General features: G+C 32.5%; 2 protein-coding genes across 2 annotated transcripts; one reads left to right on the top strand and one right to left on the bottom strand.

Annotated features, from left to right (window-relative positions):
• The first annotated feature begins 12,800 nt into the window (after positions 1-12,800).
• On the top strand, positions 12,801-13,426 carry LOC128551977 (uncharacterized). Its single transcript, XM_053532954.1, has one exon. The coding sequence runs from the start codon at positions 12,806-12,808 to the stop codon at positions 13,424-13,426; it is 621 nt and encodes a 206-aa protein (XP_053388929.1). The 5' UTR covers positions 12,801-12,805.
• A 1,048-nt stretch (positions 13,427-14,474) lies between these two features.
• Positions 14,475-15,719, bottom strand: LOC128551976 (ATP-dependent DNA helicase RecQ-like). The gene is made up of 2 exons (XM_053532953.1): positions 15,250-15,719; positions 14,475-14,787 (listed from the first exon to the last, which is right to left on the bottom strand). Exons 1-2 carry the CDS (start codon positions 15,717-15,719, stop codon positions 14,475-14,477), a joined length of 783 nt encoding a protein of 260 aa, XP_053388928.1.
• Positions 15,720-15,958: the final 239 nt, after the last annotated feature.

Below are 15,958 nucleotides of genomic sequence, written 5' to 3'. Positions count from 1 at the left end.
GCAACGTTTATGACCTTATCTTCATGAAACTTGGTCAGAATGTTAACCTTGATAAATCCTATGCAACGTTCCAAATTTGTTCATATGGAGTCAATAACTAGGTCGCCCAGTCATATCAAAGAAATAACTTGTTAACAGTTCTGAGCCCACAAGTGTGATCCTTAAATTAATCTCAATGGCACTTGGTTAGAATTATGTTTCACCCATAATGGGGGAAACATACTGGTTTTGCCTTCTGTCTATCCACCCGTCAGTCCGTCCGCATTAAGCTTGTCCTGCTTTCACAAGTCAAACTGCTGGCCGGATTTTGAAGAAACTTTTCAGGAGTGATAAGTACCAACCTGGTTGTGCATATCACAGACATGTTCTGCTTTGCTGTACAGAATGGCCGCCACAGCGAAAAGTAGGAAAATTTTATCCCTCTTTCACAGGTCAAACTGCTTTCTGGATTTCAACAAAACTTCACAGGAGTGATCAGTACTAACCCTAGTTTTCATATCGCCAGCGCATTTCGCTTCGCTGCACAAAATGGCCGCTAGACCTAAAATGGAAAAAATCTTGTCCGGCTTTAAGTAGTATAAGAAATGCCGAAATTAGCACAGTCTGACCTCATTTGACCTTTTATCCTTGGTTAAAAGTGACCAATGCCGGCCAATTTAAAACCCACAGGTTACTGTGAAAACCTATGTTTTGTTGAACGTAAGTCCCTGGGAGCTTTTAACTTTTATAAAGTACTGAGAAAATATATATTAAACTTTCAATATATCTTAAACAAGAGCTGTCTCCATAGGATGACACATGCCCCCGATGGCACTTTGAATGAATAGTTATGGCCGATGTTAGAGTTTAGGACCTTTGACCTACGGACCTGGGTCTTGCGCGCGACACGTCGTCTTACTGTGGTACACATTCATGCCCAATAATTTTAAAATCCATGCATGAATGACAAAGATATCGACCGGACACGCCCATCAATGCACTATCATGAAATATGACATTTAACGTCTAAGTGTGACCTTGACCTTTGAGCTACGGACCTGGGTCTTGCGTGCGACACTTCGTCTTACTGTGGTACACATTCATGCCAAGTTATTTGAAAATCCATCCATGGATGACAAAGATATGGACCGGACACGAATGCACTATCATGAAAAATGACATTTAACGTCTAAGTGTGACCTTGACCTTTGAGCTACCGACCTGGGTCTTGCGCGCGACACGTCGTCTTACTGTGGTACACATTCATGCCAAGTTATTTGAAAATCCATCCATGGATGACAAAGATATGGACCGGACACGAATGCACTATATGAAAAATGACCTTTAACGTCTAAGTGTGACCTTGACCTTTGAGCTACGGACCTGGGTCTTGCCTGCGACACGTCGTCTTACTGTGGTACACATTCATGCCAAGTTATTTGAAAATCCATCCATCGATGAAAAAGATATGGACTGGACACGAAAATCGCGGACAGACTGACAGACCGACAGACCGACAGACGGTTCAAAAACTATATGCCTCCCTTCGGGGGCATAAAAAGCCTTAATAAAAACTTAAAAACTTTATACCGGACCGAAAAACAATTTACAAAATAGTTTTAGCCTCCGTATTAAAGCCGATATTAACTTTACGCTGTTTTCCATTATAGTTTTCACAATATTGCATCAGCCGGTTACGACTAGATTTTATCAATACACATAATTTTTTTTACTGTTTTAAGTATTAAAACGGAAAAGTGGAATTTAAACAACTGAAATGTAAGTTTTATTTTATTATCTTTTTATTTTTTAACAGGCTTATGTGAGTGTTAAACGTCTTTTTTAACATTTTTTAGTCATATAAACGACGGTATCTACTTGTAGAAGTGAGCAGAATGCCCAACTTTATAGTGGTGCCTTACTGACATATCACGCCGTAGACACGTGGTATGATACCCCACCAGTCCCAGCACTATCCCCGTAATGCTGAGCGCCAAGCGGGGAAGCTGCTAGAGCCATTTTTAACGCTTTTGGTATGACTCGGCCGGGGATTGAAACGACCTTCCGCACTGAAATCGGACGCTCACCACTAGGCTACCGAGGCGGTTTTTAACAATCTTTAGAAAATAATTATATGTTTACCTATTTACCAGTGTAAACAATATATTTATACGTTGTAGAATAAGTATGTTGAGATGGCTTTTTGAAAGTTATTTTGTTTATGTTATAGGTATTTAAGAGTTCTACAAAGATATTATCAGCCAGACGAATTACAACGTGAAAAATGCAAGGCTTTATAAAAACAACGAACGTTTAAAACAAAATATATAATTGAAATACTTCAAGAAGAGAATGTCAACCGTAGCTGGTTGAATATCATAATACTTTCATGTTGTGAGAATTACTCAACCATAGGATTATACCATAATCATACGCATGGCTAAATGTTAGGATATTTTGATGTTGTTGAAATCACTCAACCGTAGGATTGTTCTACAATCACACGCATGGTTGAATATACGCTTTTGGGAGTAGTATGGAATATAACTTTTATGGGTACATTTTGGTAGTAGTAAAGAATATTGTGTTTTTGATTACATTTTAACCCTTTTGAATTAAAGTAATTTATAATTGTTTGTTCATTGTGTTTTACATTGTTCACTTTCAGTATTTTATATCATAAATCATAAATGTTTATACCATCTTGTAACATTTTTATGAAAAATAAACAATAATAACCACACAATACACTTGCTTTGTCTTGATATTGTATGTTGTTATACTTTACTCCAGGTATATATATTTAACTATTTTTTTTTGGTGGAGGAAATCCAAATGGGTCAAAGTACAAAGTATTGTGAAGAAAACCCTTGGTTTGATCAAAGTATACTTTATTTACATAACATACCCGGTGGGTTCCTGGTCCGATAGAATTATCTAAATTGATGATTCCGCACTCCTTACTTAAAGACTTGGTCCGCTTTGTTTTTGGTAGACTATTTCTACTAAATACACCCCTAAAGTTTTTAATTATTGTTTTACCCATTATTCAATTTCAAAGTTAGAAATAGGTTTGTTTATAAATTTTATTTCTTTTTACAATAGGAATTCGTCTGTAAGGCCTTCGTTGAGAATCTATTTGTATACCCTGGCCTTGTCGGTTGCTTGCAACACACGCGGACTGTGGTCCTCCCTTACCACTTAACAAGGATGTAATCAAAGTTATCCCTAGACTAGCCGCAAACATACCTAAAAAGCCACCTTCTTGTTTTTGTTTTTGTGTTAATTTACTTACTTCATACCCCACTAATTGTTTTCTTTGATTAGGTGTAAGATAGGTTGATATCACATTTCTCTTATTATTAGCTACTGAAATCATACCGTTTCCAAGTATTTTACTAACACCAGTACTGGCAAGACCAGAAAGGGCTCCTAACGGCCCTAATATTTTTCGAGCTATTTTTGCAGCTACCGGAAGTACTGTTCGACCTACAAAACAGACAAAGCTCCTAAAAATCAACCATTTTGACCTTGTCTGGACATTTGTTTGTTTCCCTTTACTTTTAACAAAATACAGATTAATCAAATCGAAAAGTCTATTAAAAATAAGAAGGAATTAGAAACTGTAATTTAAAAAAATGATTTGGGGTAACATGTTTTGTTCCAAAGCCTGAAAAATTAATAATTATTTAACGGAATTTTAGCATTTTCCTCATTACCACCCTGGAATAATTCTTTTCTAAAATCATAGCCTTTATTATATCCATCTTGGTCATCCCTACTTGCAGCGCTAGCGGTTTTATCTAAATAAATAATTTCGTTTGTTCCAGTTGATTCTGCATAATTCTTAGATAGTACAGCTATTTTTTACAATTTATTACCTTATATAAATTATTACAATCAGAGACAATCAGAGACAATTTTTCCATTTTGTTTAATTATTAGCTGATTAATTATTGAAGCTGCATTATTAATTAAAGCAATTCGATCATCACCACCATAATTATTACCATTAGCAAGTTTATTAACTTAAAAACTTACTTCAAAATAACCATTAAACCAATAAAATATGAACTCTTATCATAAATTGTAAAGTGATACCCACTTTTTGTTGTTTAACATTATTTCCCAAGAAGGATATTAAAGCTGTATTCAATTAAATAGGTGTTAGTTCGTATCTTTCACAATACTGTTTTGTTCTAAACATGTATGTTATATATTATTCTATTTTTTATAAATTAATCTGTTAATACGTTTAGGCTGAGCTGAAGACCCAGATCCTGATAATATTCTATTTATTCTTATATCAATATCCTCCTCATTATCATTATTATTTCTACTGTTATTTTTTTCTTGTAATTTTTGGCAATTAATTCACCTGCAGGTTTTATATGAATATCCTTCTCCTCATTATTTGAATTTTATTAGCAGCTAAATTTCCGACTTCCGTTCCAATCTTTCTTGTTCCACTTTCAAGAGCGGACTTTCCTGCAGTTTCCAGGGCTTCTTTTCCAGCACTACCAACTGAAGATGCAACAGAAAATGAAAACAATTTTGTTAAAGTGTCAAAGATACCTGAAACCTGTATAATTTTTTCTCTGTTCCAAGGATCAACATAAATAAATATTCCTTTGGTTTTATCATAAACTTTCTTGTACATTATAAAAAACTAAATTTTTTAATTTCATAATTAATATTTCCTTTAAAATTAGTGTAAAACTTGTTTTAACCCCATTAAAATTAATTATTCTACCAAATACATCTGTAATATATATTCTAATTGAATTTATAACATTTTTATTAATTTCAGAATATCCTACTGTGTTTGATTCTTTTGTAAATGGATAAGCTCTTGTTAAATCTGCAGTACTTAAAGCATGGATCATATCAATAAAATTACCATCAACAAGTGAATTATCAATAAGATCACAATGACTGTAAATTGTATCCACAGAGTTTGTTATAGCTGGTGTTGTAGTTTCCCATTCAGTATTTCTCAAAGCTTTTTTCTCAAGCAATGTATGAAAATTTTACATTCTTAAATCCAACATAAAATTATCATGAATTGAAATTAATATCTTAAAACTACTTAAATCAAATTCCAAACTTATTGGAGCAGTGTCTGATGTATCAAATTCAAAATCAACAATGCTTATTAGTGTTTCCCTAATATAATTATCAATGTCCGTATAACTGTAAGAACCATTTGTAAATATAATATATTTCCATTGTTAGACTGAATCTAACTGTAAAGTCGCTTGGATCGTTTTTAACAGCTTCAGAACTTAATACTATTTTTTGTTCCATTTATATATTCAAGAAAAATAATTTTTATATAACATTTCATGTTCTTTTAGTAACAATTCATTCATTTTTTAATAGTTCATCAATTATGCTAATACCTTCATCTTTTTAGTTCTTCATTATTAATTCCAGCATCAATTGAATCACAAATCAGCTCTAAGTTATTAACCAGTTCTTCTGGATTACATGGACAAACGTCATAACCTTGACCTCTAATTACTTTTTTAATTTTCATAGATCTTTTATTGATAGGTAATCCTGATTTTTCTGTTAATTCTTTAAATTTGTTTTCTAGAAAGTATTGAATGTTTTTTTTATTATTGTTATATTTTTTATTAATCAAATCAATTAAATCATCTTCTACTTTAACATTAATAACTTCTTTTCCGGTGTTTTTATTTTTAGCAATCAATTTGTTTTGACCATAAAGTTTATTAAGATCAATAATTAAATTACCATATCTGCAGAAACTTTGTATGGATTGTGAGGTTTTGTTCCCTTTCCATCTTTAATCATTTTTGATAAGCGTTTATTGTATTTTCTAAGATTTTCTCTGTGTAATTCTAACTCCAAAACATACTCACCTGCATCCATAGGTTCTGCATTTGTAAATTTATTTTTTTTATTTGTTTCTCTCCACTATATATCTTTATATCACGGGTAAAGGTTCTTCAGATGCTGCGTAACCTCTTTTCTTGCTTTTATCCAGCAGTCTTTATCTTTGCTTATTGCTAACTCTGATAATGTGGGTAATTCATACTTTGATAATATATCTTTATTGATATTTATATCTAAATCTGCCTCAAATTCTTTTAATAAATCAAATTCTTTTTCTCTTTCGTAATCTTCCAGTATTTCATAAATCTTTTTGTCGTCTAGTTTTTATGGTAATGGTTGTAATAATGGTTCTTGTAGTTCCTCCTTCGGTGGTTCTTCCAATAACTCTGCCAATTTTTGTTGCTGTTCTACTTCTTGTATTTTATCAACAAACCTTTTTGGAAGTAACGCTAATTGCTCTTTGATTCCAGGTAATGCTTTTAACTGACTCAATTCTTCTTTTTGTCTTTCTATTCCTTCTGTAATTGGTTTATAAATTTCACTATACATTTCCCAACCAGAAGTTTTTCTTATTTTTTCTCTTCTCATTTCTTCTCTTTTAGCTTTTACTTTTTGTCCATCTATGTTGTTTATTTCTCTCATTTCTTTAAGTTTTGCTAGCAATTATATAATAATATAAGATAATGCAAGATAATGTAAGATAATGTAGGATTATTATATAATGAAAATTCATGATTATGATACAAAAAGTGATAAAACTAATAACTTTAAGCAAATTTATCCTTTCATGCCTGATTCATGTTTTAGAATGTTAATATGTGGATATTCCGGATCAGGAAAAACAAATACGTTAACGCATATGCTTCGAAAACCTCTTATAGTTTATGACAAATTATACCTGTGTGCTAAAAACCTAGAACAATCTAAATATCAGGATTTAATAATTCACTTAAATGAAATTGCAGATGAAATTGAATTAGATCCAAATGAAATACTTAAATATTCGGCTGATCCCAGCCAAATAATTGATGTTAATGATCTCGAACCAGAAAAAAGTAGTAATATTTGATGATTTTATATATGAAGAAAAGAAAAGGTTCAGAATGAAATAACAAAACAGTTTATTCAAAGACGTCACAAAAACTGTTCTGTTATTTATTTAAATCAGTCTTACTATAAAACACCAAAATATATCCGAATTAACTGTTCACACTATATATTGTTTGAAAGTCCAGGTGAAAAGGAAAAAGACATGATTTGCAATGAACAAAATATAGATCGTGATTCTTTTGCTAATGCACCAAACAAAAATATGATTTCTTACAAACCAAGGAAGTTTTTAAGAAAAACATTTACGGGAATTATATAATAATTATATAATGGGAGTTTTTAATAACGTAAAAGGAATAAGTGAACCAGACAGTATAAGTAAAGTTTATTTTGATATTGATTTAAGTGATTATGTGAATAAAAAACGATTCAAAAAGCTTAAAAAGGACATGGACTCATATCTTCATAAAAATAAGGAACTTGATAACACAATAAACAGAGCATTAGATATGGGAGGTAATGAAATAATCAACCTTGGAAATCCAGATAAACCCAATGATGCAGTTCCAAAACTGGTTGTGTTTAAAAAAAATCAAAATGTAATAGAAGACTATAATCTTGAAGATAACAAACATATTAAACACAATATACTGTTGACAATTTATCTGCTTCTGAAGTTGCTTCAACAAAACGAGTTGATGATTTAGCTGATGTAATTCTTGAACATGAAAATAATTTGGCAGAATATAATCTGAACTAGAAAAAGTAAGACGTGAAGTATTTCTTTTTGAACAATACAGTAACAGACAACTAGATGTAAAGGTTTTTGATAAATTATCATATTCAATTGAAGATATACAGTTACGACAAAAGATAAAAAAAACAGATTTGTTTGTATTATTTGGAATATGATTACAGATTATAAAAGTTTTATTAAAAAAGAAAGGGATAGATTTGAAATCCAACAAGATTGGGATTATATAATTGACGTAAATATTATTATTGGTAAATATATTGATGCAAATATTAAATTTCTTTTTAGCTGGATGGGTAATCGCACAAAAGGAAATGGGTGTATATCACCTGAGGTTAAAGGTGCAGCACTGGTTTTTAAGAAAAAGATTGAAATTAATTTAAACAAAGGAGTGATGTTTACAATTCGCCTTGGATTGATATAAGGATATGAATATATTATAGAACCAGGAAGTTATATCAGATTCTATCTAGTTAATTTTTTACTGTGTTTTTATATAATGGGAGTATTATATAATATAAACGAAAAAAGTAAATAAAATAGAACGGCAAACAGTAAGAAAACCTCCTTTGTTTTTAACATCTTAAATTAAAAATGAATGAGGTAATTTATATAGATGGTTTAAACGTTATAAATATTCAATTAACAATTTATGGTTCTGCAATTAAACGATAAGCTAATGTATCAATACCATTATCAAGAATATATCTTTTATCGTCGTAAATAAAATCTGGAAAGTAGATCCCTCGGAAGCACCGAGAACAACGCAAACAGTGAAAATTGCAGACGCGGTTTGACTGAGTCTGTTCATGAGCAGTAATGGAAAATGCAACACTGCCCACGCCCCCTAGCACCGGCTTAAGCAGTATTCAATCTTCAAATCTAAATGAATTGAAATCAATGATCCCGAAGGACCAGAAAATATAACAACACTGAGATGAAGTCGGGGCGACTTTTTACGGCCGCCACACAGCACTTAACACCCGCTGTTGTGAAGTAAATAAAATCTGGAAAGTAGATCCCTCGGAAGCACCGAGAACAACGCAAACAGTGAAAATTGCAGACTCGGTTTGATTGAGTCTGTTCATGAGCAGTAATGGAAAATGCAACACTGCCCACGCCCCCTAGCACCGGCTTAAGCAGTATTCAATCTTCAAATCTAAATGAATTGAAATCAATGATCCCGAAGGACCAGAAAATATAACAACACTGAGATAGAGATAGACTAGCTACTAGTCTGATAATAAGTTTTTTTTTATATACTAATGTATTTCCTTATCAGATATCTTTCATTTATAGATAGCTCCCTGTTTATAGACTGCTCCCTTTTGAATATCTGGCTGTATTATCAGACTAGTAAAAAGCGAATTTCTCTCTTGGCTTTGATTGACGTTTATAACATTTTAACTGCCCATGCCAAATTGATGGAATTCACTGATAGCTCTGCTGGTCAGTAATTTATTGACATAACGGCTTATCCACAACCCCCACTTTATACATAGCAGATGTTTGAAATGTTTCATTCATTCATTCATTCGTTCATGAAAAAAGAAAGATTTTCTTAGATGATTCTTGATTGGAGTATAATGTTGGATGTTTATAATTGGAGTATAATATTTTGATGTTTATAATTGAATGTTTATAATTGGAGTATAATATTTTGATGTTTATAATTGGAGTATAATATTTTGATGTTTATAATGATGCATTTTTTGCATTATGGCTTCTGGAACTACACCATCTAAAACTTATGTGTCAATTCAATTTACACCGACTACTAAAAAATTAATTTGTTTAATATGTGGCAAGAAGGAAGTAAATGATAAGTATCGTGTGAAATTATTTAAGAGTAGTAGAAAATCAGATGCATGTTCATTGATGGAGCGGCTTTTGGATATATCAATTTCTGAAGATCAATGTGTAAATAGTGTATGCCAAAACTGCTTTAGAAGCATATCAACTTTGGAAGTTAAACTACAAACACACAAGGAAAACTATGAACAAACTATTTTGAAGCTTCAGAAAACGCATGGAAGAGTTAGTAAAAAAAGACTTCCCTTTGAGACTGTTCAGCCGGTGACAAACACTAAAAAGCCAAACACAGATAGTAAGGATTCTCAAGCCTCAAATGTAAGTATATTTTTACATGTAATTAATGTTTTACTTTATTAAAATACTCTTTGTATTACTTCACTCTATAGTAGTTGGTGTAGACTGGTCTCAGTCCTTACATTTACCAGTCATAGTCTCTTCTCATATTACTTCCCTCATAGTTATAACATGGTTACCTTGACCAATCATTACTCAATAATGTTAAAGGGACAACTGGGTCAAAAATTAAAAATGAAATAAAATGAAAATTAATTTCTGATGTAATGCAGTAAAACACTTAATTATTGTATAGCTTGCCGGTCTGTAATTCCGAAGTTGGGCGATAAGTTTTACTGTTTACCAGGAAGCATTTAAGAAAGTATATATTTTTAAATGAAAAACATTAAAATTACTTTTCTAAAGTCATAAAATGATTACTAAAGAGAGACAAGACAATTTAAGTTACTTACATAATCGGATTACTATTTTTGTGTTATTATTATTATGATTATTATTATTATACCAGATTTATATCACTTACAGGAAGACCTTCTGTCTCAAAGTGATTCCGAAAGGCAGTTGCAAAAGGCTGTCAGCATTGTTGTAACAACGATTCAACAAGAAATGAAATTATTGTGTTCCAAAGGAAACAAGACACTTCTGCGCTCAAAAACTGAGGATGAATTATCAGCATTTTCATGGTCGTTACTTAGTGAGGAAATGAACAAAACTGCACCAGTATTTTGGCAAATATTGCAAAAATCAGCATACAATCCAAGGCAGTCTCTGTTAAATAAAACAAAAACAGAAACATATAATATACCAGGGATAGGCAGTGTAGCTTGCAAACTGGTGTCCTTGTACAATAGAGAATTAAATGCTGTGCAAAGGATGAACAGCCTTTGTCTTCTGCGAGGAGGTGCTAAGAAGTCGGCATTCAGACGACTTAATGCAACCAATGATTGTCTGGGATACCAATCAACACTTCTGATGGCTGACCAATTTGGTTTAAGGTGGGAAAGTGACTTAAAAAAGTGGGTGAAGCAAGTGGACTCTGATCGAAAGAAAGAAGCCAGACTGCTGAACAGAATAACCAGCCTTGAAGAAGATTCAATGTTCATAGAATTTGGTGATCCAGTTGAGTCTGTCCACACTCTTTTTATGGCAGAAAACGTAAAGGCCGAAATGTCAAATTTGAGATCCACAATGCACAGTGGATATTATTTTGTAGGAGATAATGTCGACATGAAAACCAAAGTTAGACAAATGACTCTTACAAACCAGAACAAAGATCATCATATGTATCAAGTATGTGCCTACAAAAACAGAATTTCTGGAAATGATCTTGATAATAGAAAACCCATGGATGATATCGAGAGTGTAAAGTCCGAAAGATTTCTTCCAGATGACAATGACAAAGTGAAGTTGAAAGATGAATTATCTCTTTTAATAGCATGGCAGTGGACACAGAGTATACCAGTTTTTAAGCCATATCAGGCTGTACTGCCGAAATACATTGATCATCCGTACATTCAGCAGACACGCAAGAAAACAGAAAAAGTGAGTATTGCCGTTTGCGTAATTAAAATAATGAAAGAAATATTTTGCATTCCCAGGCCGTGTCCCAAGTGATTTGATTCTATACTTAATATTTCTGCTATTACATATGTATTTACTATATCTATCAAAAAAATCTCAATTTGAACTTTAGTAGAAATGTCCATATTATTCCGCTGATTCAATATATCATTAAAATAAGCATTTTTTTCACATTTAAGATAAACATGGGAGTTCTGATGAAGAATGAACAATATAATGAAGATATGACAGACATCTGTACTTTCATGAACCAGTTTGTACCAGGTATGTGTTATTTTTTTTTTTTTTTTTTTTGAAATACTGTTGAAAAACGGCGTTAAACCTAAAACAAACAAAATAAACACATTTAAAGGAAATACATGATTTGACTGTAGCTTAGATTACATATAAAATACTGTCGAAAACTACAACAAGCAAGTACCTGAATATGATTGTGTCATATAGCAACAACTATTGACCCACAATATATATAAGGAGTCATGAAATAATAATGTATTTAAAGCAATATCATAAGTAATATTTATATGTTACACAGACTATTCCTTTCATTAATAATGAGCAGGTGATGATGACTCGACAGAAAAACCAGAAAAAATCCTCAGCGGAGGTGATTACCTAACATTCGAACGTCATAAACAGGCTCAATCAGTAAAGCGAAATGGACGTACACCTATGAAAAGAATGGAAGGCCTTGTGCCAAAAATGGAAGAGTTCTTACAGGTAACGTACATGTAGTTTTCTGTATTTATCTAATACATGAACATTTTATTTTCTCAATGCTCATAATATTATGGCGGAATTCATTGTAATGTTACGGTAAAATTCATGGTAATGTTATGGCCGAATTCATGGTGAAGTTATGGCCGAATTCATGGAAATTTTAAGGCCGAATTTAATATCATCAGTAATTTTTATCAATCTAAATTCTGTTATGTAAGTCTACTGAATTTTAATTGGTAACACAAGCCTTCATTTATTTCAGTAAGAGTAGAAAGATAAATAACACTGTTAATTTATTTTAGAAAAACGCAAGTAACAGATTTCGTATTTTGTTTTAACAGGTGATATGGAAAATACTATACCCCACTGCCTCATCAAAGGACACTGGTACACTCTATGCTGCAAGAAATTCGATCAATGCTAAAAACGTGTCAAAGGATCCTGCAGAAAACTACTATGGCATTTCAGAATTGATTGATAAAGTAATGAAGAAGAAATGAAAAATTTCATTCTAAGTAATGCAAAAGTTGTAGTGGAAACATTTACAAATTTGGATTTTCCAAGAATACCACCGACTGGGTATCAAAGTAACAATATAAAGTGCCCCGACTGTGGTAAAAATATCTGCAAATAGAGTCGCTCAGAAAGCATGAACTGGAAGTGCATAGTCGTGATCGTGAAGATACCACAGTGCCAAAACCAAAAATAGGAGCAGACGATGATTGTGTATTTAATTACACAAAAGTAAGCATGACCTTAGGCCTTTTAAAACTAAATCATGATAATGCAATAAGGATGGGTGACGGTGAGCGCATAATAAGACTGGACAAAATTTTCTATTTGTTTTACAAGGCTTTCAATTGCACTAAATATGCATATGGCATGTTGGAAACATTGTTGCAAACTAAGGTCTTGCTGAGTGAAAGGCATGCACAACGCCTGGTATGGAACAGGACAGTCAATAATGCTGGTGAAATTGACACAAATTTGCCAAATGATCTAGACATTGAGCATTGCAATAAGGTGTTTAAAGATGAAGCCCATAGTTATCGTGGAACTTTTACAGAAAAGGTTGTTTCTCGAGTAAGTAGGAGTGCATTAAAGACAGATGAAGTATTGAAGAACTTTGACAGAATTATAGGTGTAGTTAGACCATCAGGAAAACATACACCAGGGGTTGTGGAAGATGATATATTGTCTTTAGTTGTCCAGTTTTCTGATAGAAACTTATTCAGTAAAATTTCTGGAAGGAAGCACAGTGCATTTCAGAACTTCAGCTCTGATCAGTTGACATTAGAAATGCATGACTTTAGGGACTGGCTTTCTAGAAGTATGAGAAAAATAGCTAAAAAACATTTCTATCAATATTGAGATTTAGACATAAATCAGAATTAAAGAGATAAAGCTTCTTTAAGCTGATAAAATCACTTTCCAGAGATAAGTTTTCAAGAGACAAATGCAACTTGTAAATACCGCTGATAATGCAATTGTTGTGGGATATTGGGGAAGGCAAAAATGAAAATTAACAATTATTTAATTAAACCTGTGGATGTATTAAGTTCTTGAAATACATTTCATTTCATTGAACATTGTTGTTATTGCATGAATTTATTTTGTTGTTTCATTATTCTTTCAAGTTCAGTTTGCTAACTGTCATTAAAAAGATATGTTTCAGTTATTATGTCCTTATTAGCTCATTATTACCATTAACCTTCGTCAGATGAATATTCGAGCAATTGCGGTTTTCGTAAGCGATGTTCTTCAATGTCACTGTCACTACTATATCCTTCACTTAAACATTGTGGATTTTCAGTTTCAATATCATTGTCTAGAAAGTACATCATTTTATCGTAAACATAAGAACTATTCATTGGGCATTTAAGTTCACATCTACAAATGTCTGCATTATCACATGAGCACATACAGATGCATTGCAAGGCGCATATATCACAGCAGTCATGTTTAATTATCTGTGTTGTCTGATATTCGTCTTCAAATGGCTGTAACAATTTTTTCCTTCTGCATACTTTCACTTTCACATATTCTTTCATGTCCTGACTGATGTTTTTACTTGAAAGACACCTTTTATATTTCATAATGATGGCATGACATTGCTCATTTTCTTGTCTGCCCGCTCTGCCAGACTTGCAAATAGTCATCTAAATCATTGCAGGCCCCATAATGGATGACTGTACTGACCCCTTTCACATCTAAGCGCATACTAAATGATGTAATACATAACACAATTCTGATATGTCCGTCTGGGTTCTGATAAGATTCAGCAATGGACTCTTTCACCTCCTCATCAGTTTTTAAATGGTACATGTCAAAAAGTCGATTTCGATCATCATTGCTCTTGGTTTCATCGTAATTTACATACCCGTCTCTTCCCAGTGAGGTTGCTAAATGTTCAAAAACATCATCGTGGAGTTTTAGGTCCCTCAAATCTAATTATATGAACCAACCAATCAAAGTCTTTAGTTATGTCACTCCGTGTTCTGGTAGTTTCAAATACCCAATATTTAATATTTGGCTTATTTGGGGTCACTGTCAACTGAAATGTCTTGTCGCTCATGCAGAGATCTTTAAGAATAATATCCTTCACTGTCTTAGAAGCTGTGGCAGTTAGTGCAACAACAGGAACAGTTGGCCCGGCCAATGACCTCAATTCATCCAAACAGCCATAAAATGGCCTGTAAGCATTCTGTTTTCTTTGTTTGTCGCCTTTACCACTAAAAATGAAATGAAATTCATTATCAATTAATTAGACTTTATACTATATATCCAACAATATTTGTTAAACAAACCAAACATGAACATTTGTCAGTGATAATCTTTTATGCATGCAGTCAATGAAATAAGCTGATTGAAAGAGAAATTCTTATCTATGGTCTTTACATCTGATTATAAAGCATACTGAATAGTCATTATCCAGTAGAACTTCGCCATATTACATAGGTTACACTTCACAGCCAAAAATTGCTAAAACTTCTATTTTGCTTAATTAAAACAACCCCTAAGACTTACTAGTACTATAAAATTTCCCGACAGGCATATTTTTTCTAGTGATTCGCTTATATTAACATGAATTTCAATAATTTTATATCCCTCATTAATCTAATTAAAGATGAAATACTTTTACAACATTGTAAAATAATTATAAATTAAAATACAATATTTTACACTGTACTTACAACTTCTTGATGCAGTGGGCTTCATCAATAAATATGACTTTCAAAAACCTCTTTTTAGAAAGTGATGTGACCAGTGCCCGACTGTGTAGCAATATTGTCTCAGGACTTGCGAATATGAGCTCATATTTTCCATTCTCAATGTCATAATAAACATGCCTTCCTTTCTGTTCATTATCTTTGAAATAGACTGCTTTGATGTTTTTCTTTATCAGCTTTTCCACCTGTGCATTCATAAGGGCAGTTAATGGTGAAACAACTAAACATGTGCATTCTTTATCTTTGTTCTCCATGTATTGAAACATGAATGGAGCCATCTCAAATATTAAGCTTTTTCCACTTCCTGTGGGAGAACATAATAATGCATCATCTCCATTCACATACTGTTCAATTACAACCCTTTGATTTTCTCTTAATTCACTATATCCATTTTTTTGTAAAGCAAATGCAACTGCACTATCAAATCTATCCATAATTTTGGTAAATACAGTATCTATTTATCACATAAAATCATAATGAAATGGTCAGTAATTCCATATCTACTACACTGTAAATTCTCATAAAATACCTTGTAGTTCTAAAGAGTTGGTCCAGATGTTATTATCTCTGTTATACAAACCAGTATAAACAGCAGCACGGGCCACTTATCACTTGACCACTATCTTTTGACACTTGATTGATAACACCGCAGAATTCTGAGGAGTAAATTTTC

The sequence above is a fragment of the Mercenaria mercenaria genome, unplaced genomic scaffold (genome assembly GCF_021730395.1).
Source record: "Mercenaria mercenaria strain notata unplaced genomic scaffold, MADL_Memer_1 contig_1894, whole genome shotgun sequence".
NCBI lineage: Eukaryota > Metazoa > Mollusca > Bivalvia > Venerida > Veneridae > Mercenaria > Mercenaria mercenaria.
This window is presented reverse-complemented; position numbering and strand designations above follow the sequence as displayed.

What these genes read in the sequence shown, in the direction of transcription:
- LOC128551976 (XM_053532953.1), bottom strand. Translation starts at nt 15,719, where the DNA reads ATGGATAGATTTGATAGTGCAGTTGCATTTGCTTTACAAAAAAATGGA. An exon ending in GCCCACTGCATCAAGAAGTT is followed by an intron (nt 14,788 to 15,249) that starts GTAAGTACAGTG and finishes TTTCATTTTTAG; the next exon opens with TGGTAAAGGCGACAAACAAA.
- LOC128551977 (XM_053532954.1), top strand. Translation starts at nt 12,806, where the DNA reads ATGACCTTAGGCCTTTTAAAACTAAATCATGATAATGCAATAAGGATG.